Raw genomic sequence first — 15,173 nt, 5'->3', positions numbered from 1 at the left:
TTTTCAGGATATGGTTTTATCACAGTAGTTCTTTAGCTGCCTACAGTAGCTTGTGAAAGGTTGTTTAGTATCACAGGTTAATTTCACTTCAGCATTTTGTCCAACTTCTGTTGCTGTTTTTGGCTTTCTGACAAGATTCTGCTAATCAGTTTCTGTCTTTCTAGTTTGTGTGTTGTGGTTTATACAGATCTTGCCACCTATGTTCTGCCTCTTTTTGAATAAAATAATTTATATAGATAGAAGGTTACTGCCAGGTAATTTTGGGCCAGGATATGCAGGATACAGAATAATTATTGTCCTGTTACTCATCAAAGTCATGTGAATAATAGGTATCAAATAAGCATATGTGTGAATCTGCAGCAAGCCTTATCAGCCAAAGTAGTATGGCTCTAGACATGTCAGTGTCTTAGCAAAATCTAAAACTGGGGGAAAGAAAGAAAGGAAAGAAAAAGAGGCCATTCTGTTTGATATCCAGAATGGAAAAGTTCGTTGATGGAAGTGAGCTTTGAGGTAAGCAGATACACACACATCAGAATTACTGCATCCACATGAGGGATAGGGAGGAGCTGCACTCTTCATGTTCCCAGGAGCAGGTAAACCAGCTTTGATCAAGTCATGAACTAAAACTTTTCCTGACGGTTCATGTTCAGCAGTGCATAGATTTGGAACAACAGTCATCCCAAGTGGCTGCTTATTGCCATAAGGTGGAAAGTAACTCATCAATGTCTAAGGTTTGTGCATTATTTTGGTCTTGCAGGGGTTTGGTAGTAATTATTTTACTTTTCATAATGAATTTTGCTAACAGACTTTGTAACGTGGTCTCTCACCATTTGGGGAAACTCTGCTATTACCAGGCACATAGTTCCAGCTTTGCATTTATTTATTTATTTATTTGTTATTCTGGAGGCAAAGATAAAGTTAATTGTCTCAGAAGCCCTATGAAACTCTGGAGAAAACGCCACATACTTTCCTTGCGGGGTGCTGAAAGCTTATATGGTGATGCTGGCTGCAGTGTCTTATCAGAATAGATCCGAAACAGGCTGAAACTTTCAGTTCCACTCAGTAATGTTAGTAATTCATTATTGAGAGAATGGTCAGGAAACTCCTTTTCATGTCTGATACAAAAGCTAGGGATTTCAGATTAGTCTGAGGGTTGAACATTGAAATTTTTAGTTAGAAGTTTTTTTGAGTAGGTCAATTGACCCATGTTGTTTATGTAATTTAAATTACTTAGATTTTAAAATGATAATCAGATTTATTTTTTAAATCAGAACCATTTAAATTAGAATACATTATTTGAAATAGAGAAAAACAGTCTAAAAAAGTGTTGGAAGCAGTAATATTAAAAGTTCTGTTCAATATTAAATGAGTTTCAGCAGACAAAAACTTCACTTAAAAACTGCCTGCCCATTTTATGGATAGAAGCGCAACTCTGGTAGGTCTTTTCCAGTCCGGTGGACTATAGGAGGATGTGTCAATTTCATTTATTGCTTCAAAACATGGAATAAGCTATCATATTTGCAGTAATTAGGTTCTGCAGCACTGTTTGGCTATAATTTAAGAAGTTTTTAGCGAACAACAGAGTTGAGCAATGATATATATGTATATACATAAATATATAGAAAATTTTGTTGGACAGATGCTTTCACCTTTTATATACAAGCTTATCTATAAAAGGGGATCACAGTTGATGTGTACTCCAGCTGTTGCTGACAAAATAGGTAAGGTTGTACACAGGATGGAATATTACTTCAATTAAGGATAACAACTGCCTGTCTTGAAAAAGAGCCTGTTTTTCTGATCTATAACATTTATCTTTTTTACTTTATTTATTAAATTTTGATGATTTCCGTTAGAATAGGTAGCAATCAACAGACAGGCTCCATGCAAATGCTTTTTTTCCCTAAATAGCGTAAAGAATTGCTTTCTGCAAAAGATCCCACCACTTGGTCAAGCAACAGATGCTCATTTCTGCAGCTAGGAGCTTGTGCTGTTCTCTCTGCCTTACCACCTCCTCCCTCAGTGTTCTGCAGGGTCCCTGCCGGGTCTCTGGCTCCACTCCCAAGCACAGATGCTATCAGACAGCCCCCAAATCCGGTGTTGCCTTTATATGCTCTACCTGCTCACTGACTGCTTTTCAGATCTCTTGAGCTGTCTGGTTACTTAAGACACGCAGCATTATTCTAGATTTGCAGTAGTCCCTATTCTATTTAGAAGAGTGAATCTGTCAGTTACAGGTAAGCTAGTTAAATAGCTAATGCATTTGAGAAATGCAGTCACTGTTGAAGCAGTAAAAAAGGCAAAAGGAGAATTTGCCAGAAAGTGTGCAATTTTTAATATCAGTATTTGCTTAAAGGCAGAGTTGGCACAGTATTAAAATGTCACACAGTTTGAAGAGCGGCAGAATCCCATATCTGCTTGTATTACAGGCTGTATACAACAGGAAACTATAAAACATGCTCATGCCATACTAAAATGTTTGGAAACCTATTGCAGCAGCGTAGATGGAAATGTTTAATTAAGATGTTATTAAATAGAAAAGTGAGGAACAGTACAACAAAAACTTGGTGTGTAAGTAATCAAATCTTTACCTTTCCTGCTAGAAATGCTAAAATTCAGTAGATGTTTTTAAATTATAAATGTTAAATAGATGCTAGTCTGGGTGCCACATTAAAATATAGATTGTAAAACAGGAGAGTTAATAAAACTTCAAGTGTTTTTTAAGGAATTATCCACTTCCCCTGTTAAAGTGATAACTAAAATATAACACACATATGCATAAAATCGGAAATATTTCTTCATGCAAATAGTATAATGATCTTGATTCATAATTTAAGAATGCCGATTAAGAGGAAGAGGGAGGAGGAGGCAACTGTATGCATTGGGGGATATCTGTGATAATGTATGGTCAGCTTTATTTCAGTCTGTGATTGAAATACACGAAATGCTAATTTTTATACAGATAGATGCAGCTTGAAATTTATATACAATGCACAATGGTATGCGAAGATACTAATTAGTAATTCCATATCCATTTTGAGTAAAAGAGAAAAAAAGATGATGCTGAGCTTGACTGTGCCACAGTAGTGTTAGATAATATGGAAATAAAACTCATAAATCGCACAGTGTAGAAGGGGGATAAGATACTCATTTATTTCTTCCCCCCAAACAATTAATTCTTAGTAACAAAAACAGCCATTATTATAAGTCTAAAATAAGAGTAATTGTGGGGGTTTAATGTAAAAGTAAGAAATGAGATGTTAATTTGAAACAAAGAGTTTAAATACAGAATTATGATATACTTGGCTTAGTGTAGCTGTCAGGCTTGGGCAGTTCGCTGGTCAATAGTGACATTCTGTGTGTCAGTGAACAGAGTCTCCTGATACCTTAACCTGCAGTTCACACATTACTGGAGCTCCAACTGTCGAACATTCAAGTCCCTTGGTACTACTGCAGCTTCCAGACTCTCCTGACTGGCTCATGTTTCATTCTTTGGCAATTTGCCCTAATTACATCCCTCAGGAGCTTTCAGACCCTCTTCTTTTCCATATTTAATCGTGTTATATTAATCTGAGTGCTGAGCAAACTATGCTGCACGAATTGTGATTGTCCGAGATTTTTGCTGCAATGGTCTTACAATTACTTTTCTTCATTTTTAGTGTAAAAATACATGTACGAAATGGCAATATAAATTTTATTTACAAGTCTAAATGTCCAAGACAGCCAGGGAATGAAAGCTTTAACTGCTGCTCTGTTCCACAAAGAGGTTTTCTTTTTTTCCCTATAGAATCCATAATGTTTTAGCATTTGCTCTATGGACATGATTTACGTTTCATTTTTAGCTCTTCATGTTGTTATTATGAAAGTACAAGTGTAATAAACACTGCTATTATCAACTTAACCTCAGACAGTAATTTTGTTGTGATATAAAACATCAGGACAATATTGTCTTTTTCCATAAACTTGGTGACTTCTACATGGGGCATTCCCTTTTAAATTGTTTTTTATTTTTCTTTATTTTTATTTCTAAATGGAGTTTGTAGTGTTTTATATGCTGGGTGCAGGCTGCCTTATTTTGAACACAGTCTTGATGTTTCCTCATTATGTTGTAACTGTGGCTGCATAATAAAAAAATCTGCATGACTCCCTGATAGCAAAGTGGTATTTTATGGATCAAATGTGAATTCGTTAGGTATTGCAGATTATTTTGGTCACTTGAGGACTGAACTTGACCTCATTTCTAATCAATTCCTAGGTTTTTCTGGGGGCAATGGGTGTTTTTTTTGGTTTGCTGTTTTGTTTTAGAAAAACAGTGGTGTCCGTTTTGTATGGAAAATGGATCGTAACACCTTTCTTGGTTAAGGAGTCGTTTGTTTTCTGGCAATGCTAATGCCAGCCTTGCCAGTCTCTACTTTGGGAAGGGAGTTTTGAAAAATTGTAAAAAAAAAATAAAAATAGAATGAAGTGCTGCTTTGCTGTCACAGGGAACACTGACTTCAGTTTATTTAAAACAGGAGTTAATCTTGTTCTTGTGCTTAGTGCTCTTCTGCAGCTTCATGCAGGTTCAGATCAATTCCAGTTGTTCCAAATAGTGGAAGTGTGAACCGAAAAGCTCTGCTGAGTCTTTCCTGCTCAGCTGAACTGAGTGCAGCTAGGGTACACGCGAATTCTGTGTGTTCTTGGCAGTACCTGCATCTGACCATGATGAGCATCAAGTAGTGAATGTTTATTTTCCTTTGTTAGAGGAAATAGCTGAGCAGGTCTACCTTTTAATTCACTTGTTAGCCTGACTTCTTGCAAATGTCGTATGTGTGTATCCGAGTTCTTCATCAGTGCATTTTGGCACTTACAAGTAATTTAAAGAGTGCTGTAATAGGTTGTTGGGAGAGGTTAAGATTCTTGCATGTCTGAAAATTAATTTAAGATATTGTATTTTCTTTTTATTCATATTTTTTTGTTGCGAATTCTGTGTGTGTGTTTTTATTTTTAGTTAACTGCTTGTGTTCATGCGTCAGCTGCATTGTTGTATCCAATGTATTGGCAACACATTTACATCCCAGTGCTTCCTCCACATCTTCTGGACTACTGCTGGTAAGACAGCTAACCTGTTACCCTCATTTCTGAGATTCCTTTTTTTTTGTAATTCTGAGTTACTGGTATAAAGACTAACTACTTATGTGACTGAATAGACTTAATCCAGTTTACGAAAGTACTTGAGCCAGTGCTTAAAGAACAGATATTTCAGCATGCTTTTTACATGGTGTTTTGAGTTGATACCTTGAATTACGGTGCTGATTGCTATCAATGCAGCGTTTAGAATCATGTCTATAAAAACTGTTCCTGTTTTATTGCTAGAGAATGCATTCAGTAATTTAAATGTGACTGTTTTATGGTTTTCTCTTATTTGGCATTTATTTTAACTTGAGATAAATTATACTGATAGAAGTATTGAGAACAAGACCAGTTATTTGAGAATCAAGTGTTAGTAGGCATCAATGTTCCCATTAGGACTATACAGTGATTTAATATTTGTATTTTAGACTCTGCCAGGTTCAGGATCAGATGAACACCTTCCCAAATGAGCTTAAAGTCTCCTTTTGATACTCTAGGAAATTTTCATTATAGGAATTCTGTTTCTCCTGATGTGCTTCTATTCACATTATAGACTTTGTGGTTTTGGCAAATTTTAAAGTTAAACAAGAAAAAAAAATCACCTTTTAGTCACTTCTGGTCATTCAAGGGATGGTGTTTCCGCATGCCTGTGTTTCTGGATTTCAGGCTAAGAAGACATCTACTGTCTTTTACTTGTAGTAGGGCCAATGATACCAAATAAAAGTTTCCATTATAGTACTTAAACCAGGAGTATTCATCCCTGGAGACTTTAACTAGACCCTATGGATCTGTGGTGGAAAAATGATCCATTTAAAGTCATTTTAGAGATCAGAAATTATTACTATGTGTAAAACCTGAGTCCAAATCAGATGCCTACCAACATAAGTCTTCATTTCTGTTAATGTTTTTCTTCACAGAAATAAATCATGCTTGTATGTTTGCTGGGCTGTATGTTTTTGGTAGTTTGGTAGTGTTTTTCTTGTTTGGTTGGTTGGGTTTTTTTTTTCCTGGAACCTATAAATATTGATGTGCCGTTGAACTCTACCCAGTCTATTGAACTGACTGTTTTCAGAGAAATTCTCATTATGTTTCCTTATGTCTCTTTGATTGTTTTTTTTCCTCAAGTTTACAATATTTGCTCATGGTGTATCTTCTTCTGGTGTAGTTCCTATACTTAACGTGTATATTATTTATTGTTTTTAAAAAGAAATCAAATATTCTTCTCCCACTTCTCCCTTTACTTTCAACTATAGCTAAGCCTTTCATCTTTAATGATAGTTTTCTTTTGAAGAAACTCTGTCCTAATTGTTTTTCCTCCTTGCTTTGATAAAATTCACCAAAATGGGAGTAGAGCTTCGATGTGTTTGTTTAGGGATTGTGTTGCTTGAGTTTACCACCAGAAGCTTTGTAATTTCTTCAGTGTCATCCATAAATGCTGTGTAGATCAACACCTCTATTCAAGCTGTACCCTGCAGAGTGCAACCTGAATACTGGAAGATTTTTTTATTTGCCCTCCTAAGCACAGATAATGTTTCCAGAAATAATGATGTTAGATGCTGTACACAGCTTCTTGTGATGATGATAATAGATGAGATTCTAGGTCATTGTGGCATGACCTGAGAATTTTTTTACTCATTAAAAAGAAGCATGGAGTTTCTTAAACTTGTAAAACTCATTTATATCTCTTTTTCTTTTTCACAGTAGTACAATAGAGTGGGGAAAAAAAGTTTCCCATTTTTAGAGATGTTCTAATGGAAACACAAAGTTCATGAAAGGAAATGCACAACTGATGAATTTACCACAGTAACTAGAATTCAGACCTTTTAACTCAGATTTTTCGTGCATGTACATTTCTCTGTCTGATCATGTCTGGGTTTGAATTTCTCTTTTGTGAGGCAGGTTGGAATAGTGTAGTAAAACCACATAAAATACTTAGCTTTCCTTATGTTACAGCATATTAACTGTAAATAAGTGTTTTCTTCATAGGTATGTAATATATCAAGTTAGGAAAACTTAATGAATTCATAAGGTCAAATTTTATGTTAGACCAGACCTAGTGTGCAGTCAAAGACGATTGTGTCAACCTAGAGTTAATAAAGTACTTTTCTAAATAATTTTTATATTTTCATTTTTATATCATTTTGGTGGAGCAAAGTTCTTTTATAAAAGTGCCTTTTTTCCTTTTAGCTTAATGTGCATTTTCATACCTAGAAACTACATTGTCATTGCTTCACTTGGACTTTGTTGGGATGTCTCCCAGGAACTCTCATTTTCTTAATGTTGTTCTGTGATGGTGCTCAAATGGGTATCAGTTTGATAATTTTGTTTGTTCTAAGTGAGGAAGGCTATTCCTAAACAAAGTTTAAATATATTTAAATCTATTGCAGATCAGTAAAGCTGATCTATATTAAAAAATTGTTTGAATTCTTCCATTTGCCTTTAATCAAAATGCGTCTTAGGTTTTATCAGGCAATCTGATATACAGACTGGTTTTAGATGTAACAGATGTTCTCAAAGTAGTCCAAGCCCATGAAAACTGAGCATCGGTGTGGACTGTGACACCATCAGGATTGGCCAGGTTACGAGTACTTTCAAGGTCTTGTGCGTGAACATACTGTGTATTTATTTGCTTCAGGATGGTTCCCTCCAGCCCTACCACCCCGTAGATTATCTCAGCCTTAAATTTCATTATGAGAGCTCCAATGCGAGAATTGGAACAACTATCCAGGAAAAAAAAGAAAAAAGAGATAAGACATTTATTTTTCTAAATGATGGCAAAATATTAGGCAGTGAAAGTAATTTTCATTTTTGCTCTTTCCTCTTTTTAGAGGAAGAAAACTGAAAGTAGTTAACTAAAAAATCTAGTTTTCTGAATATTGTTTTAAGAATTGTTTTTTCTTCTGCAATTAAGCAAAAAGATACTGGCATGCTCAGCCCAGTAGATAGCTGGGTTTTGAGGAAGCTTTTACAAAAACTGAGTTTGAGCATTGATATAGTAATTATATTCACATAAAATTAATTCCTGTGAAGGAGAAAGCCAGTTTCATCAAATTTCTGTGTAATTTCTTGGCAAACTAAGGCACTGATATAAAAATGTATGACAGCTTTGTCTGTGGATGATAAAGCATCTGTTCTGCTGATGCTGTGGTAAGAATATAATGCAATTAGAAAATTCAAGTTGCAATTACAACATATCTTTTTATGAGATTTGGTCTCTTCTGAATTGGGCTATATGCACACCTGTTTTCATGAGAATGGGACAGTTATTTTCCAATTAACTTGCCTGTTTATCATAACATAGTAATTATTTTAGCCAATGATGCTGTAGATTAATAACATTTTTGGTAGTAACATGCATAAGCAAGAGAAAAACTATATAGCAGCTCCCAGTAGTGTCATAGTAAGCAATTTCATGTACATATTACAAAACTCTGCTGTTAAGGCTTCAGAATCCAGCAGTAATAAAATTCATTCTTTGCTGAAAATGATCAAATAGGCTTTCCATACCTGCAATTTTTATTTCCTGTATTTTCAAGATGTTTATCTAATTAGCTTTGTACCTTTATTCTCTTAACTTCTCGAAATTGAAATGATGTAGCTGTTGCTTTGTTCTGTAGAAAAGAGGTATACGCTACCCTTTTAAATGACAGATTTATTACTGGAGCAAATTGTCAGCTATTTTAAGTCAGTACAGGCCTGGTGAAGCTGCTAGAACAGGGTTGGTGTACAAGAAAACAAATGTGCATAAAATGCACAGATGATGTAGCACTTGTTCTCACTGTAGTTTCTCCAGTTCATGTTATTTGTAACATTAAGATACATCCTCAGGTTCATCCCATTAGAGTATTTTGCTTCATATTCAGCATATGAATCCTCTGTTACATGTCAGTCATAGTCATTCCCATTAGCTTGGTTGAACGTTACATAGTATAAAGCATTCTTAAGATTACAGAGTGTTTAAAGCTGTCTCATTCCTCTCTGAATATAAATGTGTGTCTGCTCTGTACAATTCCATGTAATTTGTGTTTAATCCGCAAAGGCGTAAGGTCTTAGACTGGAAGAAGTCATCAGAGGTACTAAAATTTTTCAGTGTTGGCCTAAGAAAAATATATGTGGGGACAGAGGGCTCTCCATTTCTCTTTCTGGCATTCCCATTGCCTAGAAACCTTACGCCATACCAGTTTGTAGTCTCAGCAAACCGTTATTTCAATAGTATAAACAGATGAAAGCTTGTTTTGGCCCCAGCCAGTTGTTTTGTTTGTCTGGGGTTTTTCAAGGGGTTGTTAGTGGTTTTTTTTGAGGTTTTGGTTTTGCTTGGTTTGGTGGTTTTTAGTTAGTTTTGTTAGTTTGTTTATTTTAACCTATCCTCTCCTGTTAATGGGAGCAACTGGTTAACCCATAGGGTATACAGGTTTTTCTGAAACTGACAGCAGTGGTAGGCAGGTGAGAATTGCTACTTTTCTGCCTAGAGGTGGGACCAAATTGAGAAGGCCACTGGGAACTTATGGTGCCAGACGGTGGCTCAGATTCCTGATCAAATTAATACAATGGGAGATTATTGTTTTATTATTATTATGTTTTATTAGTAGTAGTAGTACAATAGGAGATTATTAATTGTATGTCAACTATCTGTGTAACTTTATGTAAATCATCTTATCTTCCATTTATTTTTCAGATAATGGTTTTATTCAGTGTTTTTCTCTTTGGTCCCTTAGTATTTAATTTCCCACTGAGTTGCTTAAACCATCTTGTGTATTGCTTGCTTCTCTGGAGTGAATACGTTTAGTAATCTCGCAGTACTCAAAAGTGTAATGGTGATTGTTGAATGTTTTTTTTCCCTTCAGCGCTGAATACTGAATATATTCTCAACCAGATGTTGTCAGAACACACTCACTAGAGAAAGAAAGAGAAGATTATAGGAAACCATGATGAATTAGACTGACTATTTCAGTTTCTTGCTTGCATACTGCAGGAGGTCTCACTCCAGAGGCTTTGTGTTGATATTTGTTTTGAGAATATAGTTCCCTGTCTTATTCAAATTGGAAATGAGAAGTTTACTAGCTGAAGTTAAACAGGATACTATACAGCTTGCAAGCACCCACCAAGGAAGGGTTTCAGAAGCACACACAGAATCAAAAGTGGCATTAATTTTGGGTTGCAGTGTGGTGATGTTAAATATTACAGTATTCTTCAGAATAGTGTTTTAAAACCAGTGTAGTTCTAGAGACAGACTGCTTTTGGAACAACTACCAGGCTAGCTCTGCCATACAGTATGGTTGGTTGTTGAAGCCAGGTATGGCAAAGTGGTTAGCCAGCTGTATACATCTTCTCACTCATACTTTACCTTTGATTTTGTGGTCATGCTTACTGCAGAGTAAATAAATAAATACCCTTGTCTAGTAAAAATTTAGGTAGCAATTTTCTTAATTTAATGCTGAACAGTGAATGTTAAATAAGGACTCTATGTTCCAAGATTTTAAATCTTTTTGCTCCACCTGTTTTGTACTAGTTGGTACTTAAAAATTGACCTTTTCCTCTTTTTTTCCTTCAGTGCACCAATGCCTTATCTAATTGGCGTTCACTTAAGCTTAATAGAGGTAAGTTTACTATTCACTTCTGCATACTGGTAAGCTTGAGGTGTGTGTGCCGTAAATGATAGTGGACAAGCTTCTGGAAAAATCTCTGCATAGGGACATACAGAATTTAAGTCTCAGGTGTTTTGCGAAGTAAGAAATGTCTCTCTGAAATCTTACTTTTGAAGCATTTTATGGACACATGTAAGTTCTACATTATGATTTCTTCCTGTGTCTATCTCTCAGTGATGGTTTTTTTTCCAGTGTTTTTTAGTGATTCAGCAATAGATTTTCCCAATGATAAAAGTTAAAATTTATTGTGGAGTCACCATCAATCAGAGTTCAGCGTCATTCTGATTTCCAAGATAATTTATATTCTGTCCCTCTTGAAATTTAGCCCATAGCATTCATAACTATTAATTTACAACTGAACATTTTTTTGCCAAAAACCAAGAGGCAGCCTTTTTGGATTTGAACATATAATGAAACAATAGAACTCACCTGAGAGGTAAGTAATAGCTGGGTCATAAATAGCTTTGCCTCGATCCATAACCGTTTGATGACACCATTAAGCCTGTGTGTGAAGTCTGTTTATCACGCAGAGTAGATAATTTCTTAGAGAAATTTATGTGATTTCCATTTCTGCTAAAGCAGTTTCTAAGGAACAACTCACATTTCCTGAGCTGATGAGGTGGGTTCTTCTCCAGTCTGAGCCACTAGCACTTTTTTGTTTCTAGAAAAGAGCCTTCTGTCATGTGTGCTTCTTAACTCTAGGCATAGCCTTATGTTCCCTCAAATCAGGTTCATATGACCTGCATACACAGATTGTAGTGTCTTGACAAGGATCTTTTTCCTTATTCCATCAGAAAATAATGGAACAGAAAGCCTTGCTCTGGAAAAAAAGTCACTCAATTCCTCCTTGACCGCACTATTCTGTATTATTCTAGGACCATATAGAAAAAAGTTCCATCATTTTATTTTATTTTTTTTTTCCTGAAAGGAAAAAATTGTTTAATTCTTAGCTGCTAGTGAAGTCCACTGATGGAAAGTTGTTTCATCCATTTTTCTATAATGCTAGTAGATGTCACATGCCTGGGACTTACATAAATCTGCAAATAATTACATAGTTTTCTCTGGTTTTCATCTGATTATATGCTTAACATCCTATCTGATTTTCACAAATAGGAGAGAATGAAATGTTGTTATAAGATACGTATAGCTCCAATATATTTAATTATGCTTTGTGTAAATCTTGGTTTCCAAGTATTCATTTATGAAATGTGCTTATATTTCAGAGATTATTAATATAACCTTACTGTTTGAAGGGGAAGGGTTTTTAAAAGCTTCTCTGAATCCTGCATCTAATTCACAAATCCTGCACGTAAAGCTCAGAATATTGTCTTTGCCATTTTTGTCCTTTGTAGAATTATCGTTTGTATGATATGATATGATAACAAAAATGCAGTTCCTGAGGATGCCATAGTAAAATGCTTTTGCACTTTCTTTCTTTTTTTTTTTTTCTCCTCTTAACAGAGAGTGAAAAACAGATCACTGGAGGATGTGGTTTTGCTAAATGTTGACACAAACACTCTAGAAACCCCTTTTAATGACCTGAACAACCTACCTGGTGAAGTGGTGAGTCTTACGGGTATTTAATTCTTTCTTTCTTATATAGATGCTTGAATTACTAGTAGTTACTTTTGCCTGGTTTTGCTGGTATAAAAGGAATAAGGGGGTGAAAAGCACCAAGTGTAGACCCCTACATTTGAGATTTTTAGCTTTTTGACAGTTGAGACGTTGAATGGAACATCATATTTCTCATTGTAAAAGTAGGATCGTAATTATAAAGCTAGCTGCATTCATTAGGCATAGCTGCTTTAAACGCAAGAGTCTCTTCATCTCATCTTAATCATTATATTACAAAGTAGGCATTTCTGTCTGCCTAGTGGCATGTCTTGCAAAAGAACGAGAGTTTTTGAAGGCAAAAAGAAGAAGGGGGCCAATTATCGGCTTCTGCTTCCCTGCCACCTGCCAGCGCTTTCCTTTTAATTAATGATCTGATGGCACTGGTCAATATAATAAGAAATGCTTGTACAGTTGGGGTCAGAAAATTCAGGCTTTGATCTTCTTCAACTTTCTGAAACATTTATTTGTTTTCTCTAAATTATTTCAGTTTTATTTTAATCTCTTCTATCCTGCTGAGGGCTGCGTGAATGAAAACCTATACTGTTTGTCATTTGCTTTGGCAGAGCAAAGACTGCTTACTTAGAATTCTATTTGTAAATTAAACTGCAAACCCAGTTTGTCATAAAAGACATCTGATCCTTTTGAAATGACGAAAACTGTCTTTTGTCTGTAAAGGATGATAAATTAAGTGCCAGTTCCTTCTGGACTTTGATCTTGCAGAGGGTGTCCCCCCCTCCCTTCCCCCCTTTTTTTTTTTAATCCTTATTGCCTATAGGGGAACATACTCTGTATATCATTTTAAATAGTCACAAAATTCACTTACCTTGTTTTTCCCAATAGAGCTCTAAAAGCATTTCATTGTGAAACCACTGTTTTGATTATTTAGTTATTGATGCTCAAGCTATCACAAATGGTTGTTGAGACAAAGAATTTTATATGAAAATGTGAAATCAAAGGATTACATTTTCTGAAATTGTAAATCATAAAAACCTAACTCCCTTAATCAAACTAAGGTGCTGTAGTGACATACTATGTCTTTTGGTTTTGTTGGTGATTTGTGTATATTTATTACAATAGAAAGCAAACTCTTGAGGATTATATTAATGTAATTTCCCTTTCATTTTAATCATGTTAAAATCTGTATTTTTAATAGGTCATCTGTTCAGTCTTTCTTCTGATTCAGTATGTTAATGTATGAAAAAGCATACGAACCTATACACTTACATGTAGGTACAGTAATTTTGCCTGTACTCTATTGTTCAAGAGTATAATCAGTTAAGTAAAAAGTGAGTCTTTTCTGGTGTGTCAGTAATTTTAACTGACCTTGCGTTCAGTGTCTAAGGTTGAGGTTATAATGGCATGGAGGAACATACCTCTTGCCAAATAATAGCTGGATGCAGAATTGAGAATTAGGCATCATCTTCCATAAGATTCATCTTCCATAAGATACTGGAGGTGTAGCTGGAGGCCCTTCAAACAGGAAAAATGGATGTTTGTGCAATGAGAGGGACTTCTCATGTATTTTATAGATGCATATTGGACTGATCTCTTAAATGAGTAGGCTAGCATGAAGAAAATAAGGATACAGATCTTTGTACATTTAGAAGTCTATTCACCCCCAGGATATATGCATGTTACTATTATTAATGTTAATGAAGGTTATCCAAGTGTACAGGCTATACAGTAGACTTAAAATATTTGATTCCATATCGAATATAGAACAAAACAGAGCAACCTATAAATATAAATATATTTGCAGAATTTGAGGGTTTTATAATGAAGCTTTTAATTTGAATATTCCCATCTATTCCTCTACTTCAGTCTGTAAAGCACTTTAAAACAGCTTAATGGAAAACATGTACAATTTTAGTGGGAAAACCTGGGAACAAAAGGCACTGAAAATATCTGTGTTTGGCTCATAAAATGACAACATGTTTGTCCTCCTTTTGCATTCATGAGGGCCAGTGCAACTGCTAACATCTCAGTTAAAAAGTGTAAGACGTAGGAGTGTAGAGTCAAAATAGTAAGTCAGACTTATTAAAACAAATGTCAAAGATACTTGCATGTGAAACACATTAACATATATAAATAAACTTTTATGTATGTAAGTGCAGTAAAACTTCTGATGAAAAAATATGGTGAGTACCTCTGAAAAGTGTTCAAATAGAATAGAATGAAGAACTGAAAGCATAAAAGAAGCTGTAGTCTTACTGTCCCTTTCAAAAATTGATTCCAGGTTAGTTTGCAGCCTAACAAACAAAATGCTGTATTTTTAAAGAGTTTTCCAAAACTGTTTCTTGTGTCTGAAGGAAATTGAGTAATTATTTTCTTGATTAGTAAGCCTGATGATGTCCTCACAGCATAGGTATTTAATAGGTTACCCGTGTATGAGTAATATGTCTATTAAAATGCTCTGATTTGTGTATTTTTTCATGATAAATCTGAGATTGAAAAAAAAGTTATTATATGGCATTATCTAATAAACTGTATAATAAATTAACTGAGATTTAAAGGCATTTTTAAATCATTCACTTAAGCATTTAAATTATAGTTACAGGCTAGATGACTTTCTATGCATGTGAACTCTATTATTCTGTCAGACTGACCAGTGGTCTTGACTGTGCAAAGGTCAGTGGTCACAGTTGTCCTGAATTACCAGTCCTTTTTTCATGTGGACCCTCTGCTGCGTTGCATGCTGTAATCTTCTTAATGGCTTCATTCCAATATTCACACATAATATTTTAGATTTATTGACTGTTAGAAATACTACCATGCCAGTAGCAGTTCCGCTACTCCTAAGGT

The 15,173-nt window shown here is 35.0% G+C and overlaps 1 protein-coding gene across 3 annotated transcripts in view; it reads left to right on the top strand.

The window, feature by feature from the left end:
- DENND1B (DENN domain containing 1B) overlaps nt 1–15,173 on the top strand; it is a 158,264-nt gene that overhangs the window by 99,449 nt on the left and 43,642 nt on the right. For all 3 annotated transcript variants that reach the window (XM_061465561.1, XM_061465562.1, XM_061465563.1), the window contains 3 exons: nt 4,991–5,091; nt 10,664–10,709; nt 12,219–12,320. In XM_061465561.1, the coding sequence (XP_061321545.1) occupies nt 4,991–5,091; nt 10,664–10,709; nt 12,219–12,320 (249 nt within the window). The remainder of the gene's footprint in view (nt 1–4,990; nt 5,092–10,663; nt 10,710–12,218; nt 12,321–15,173) is intronic.

The sequence above is a fragment of the Pezoporus flaviventris genome, unplaced genomic scaffold, assembly GCF_033815535.1.
Source record: "Pezoporus flaviventris isolate CSIRO_AGI_PZ_B2104156 unplaced genomic scaffold, CSIRO_AGI_Pfla_v1 ptg000040l, whole genome shotgun sequence".
In the NCBI taxonomy this organism is placed as follows: Eukaryota; Metazoa; Chordata; class Aves; order Psittaciformes; family Psittacidae; genus Pezoporus; species Pezoporus flaviventris.
Note: the sequence above shows the minus strand (reverse complement) of the source record. Positions and strands in the feature narration are given on the sequence as shown.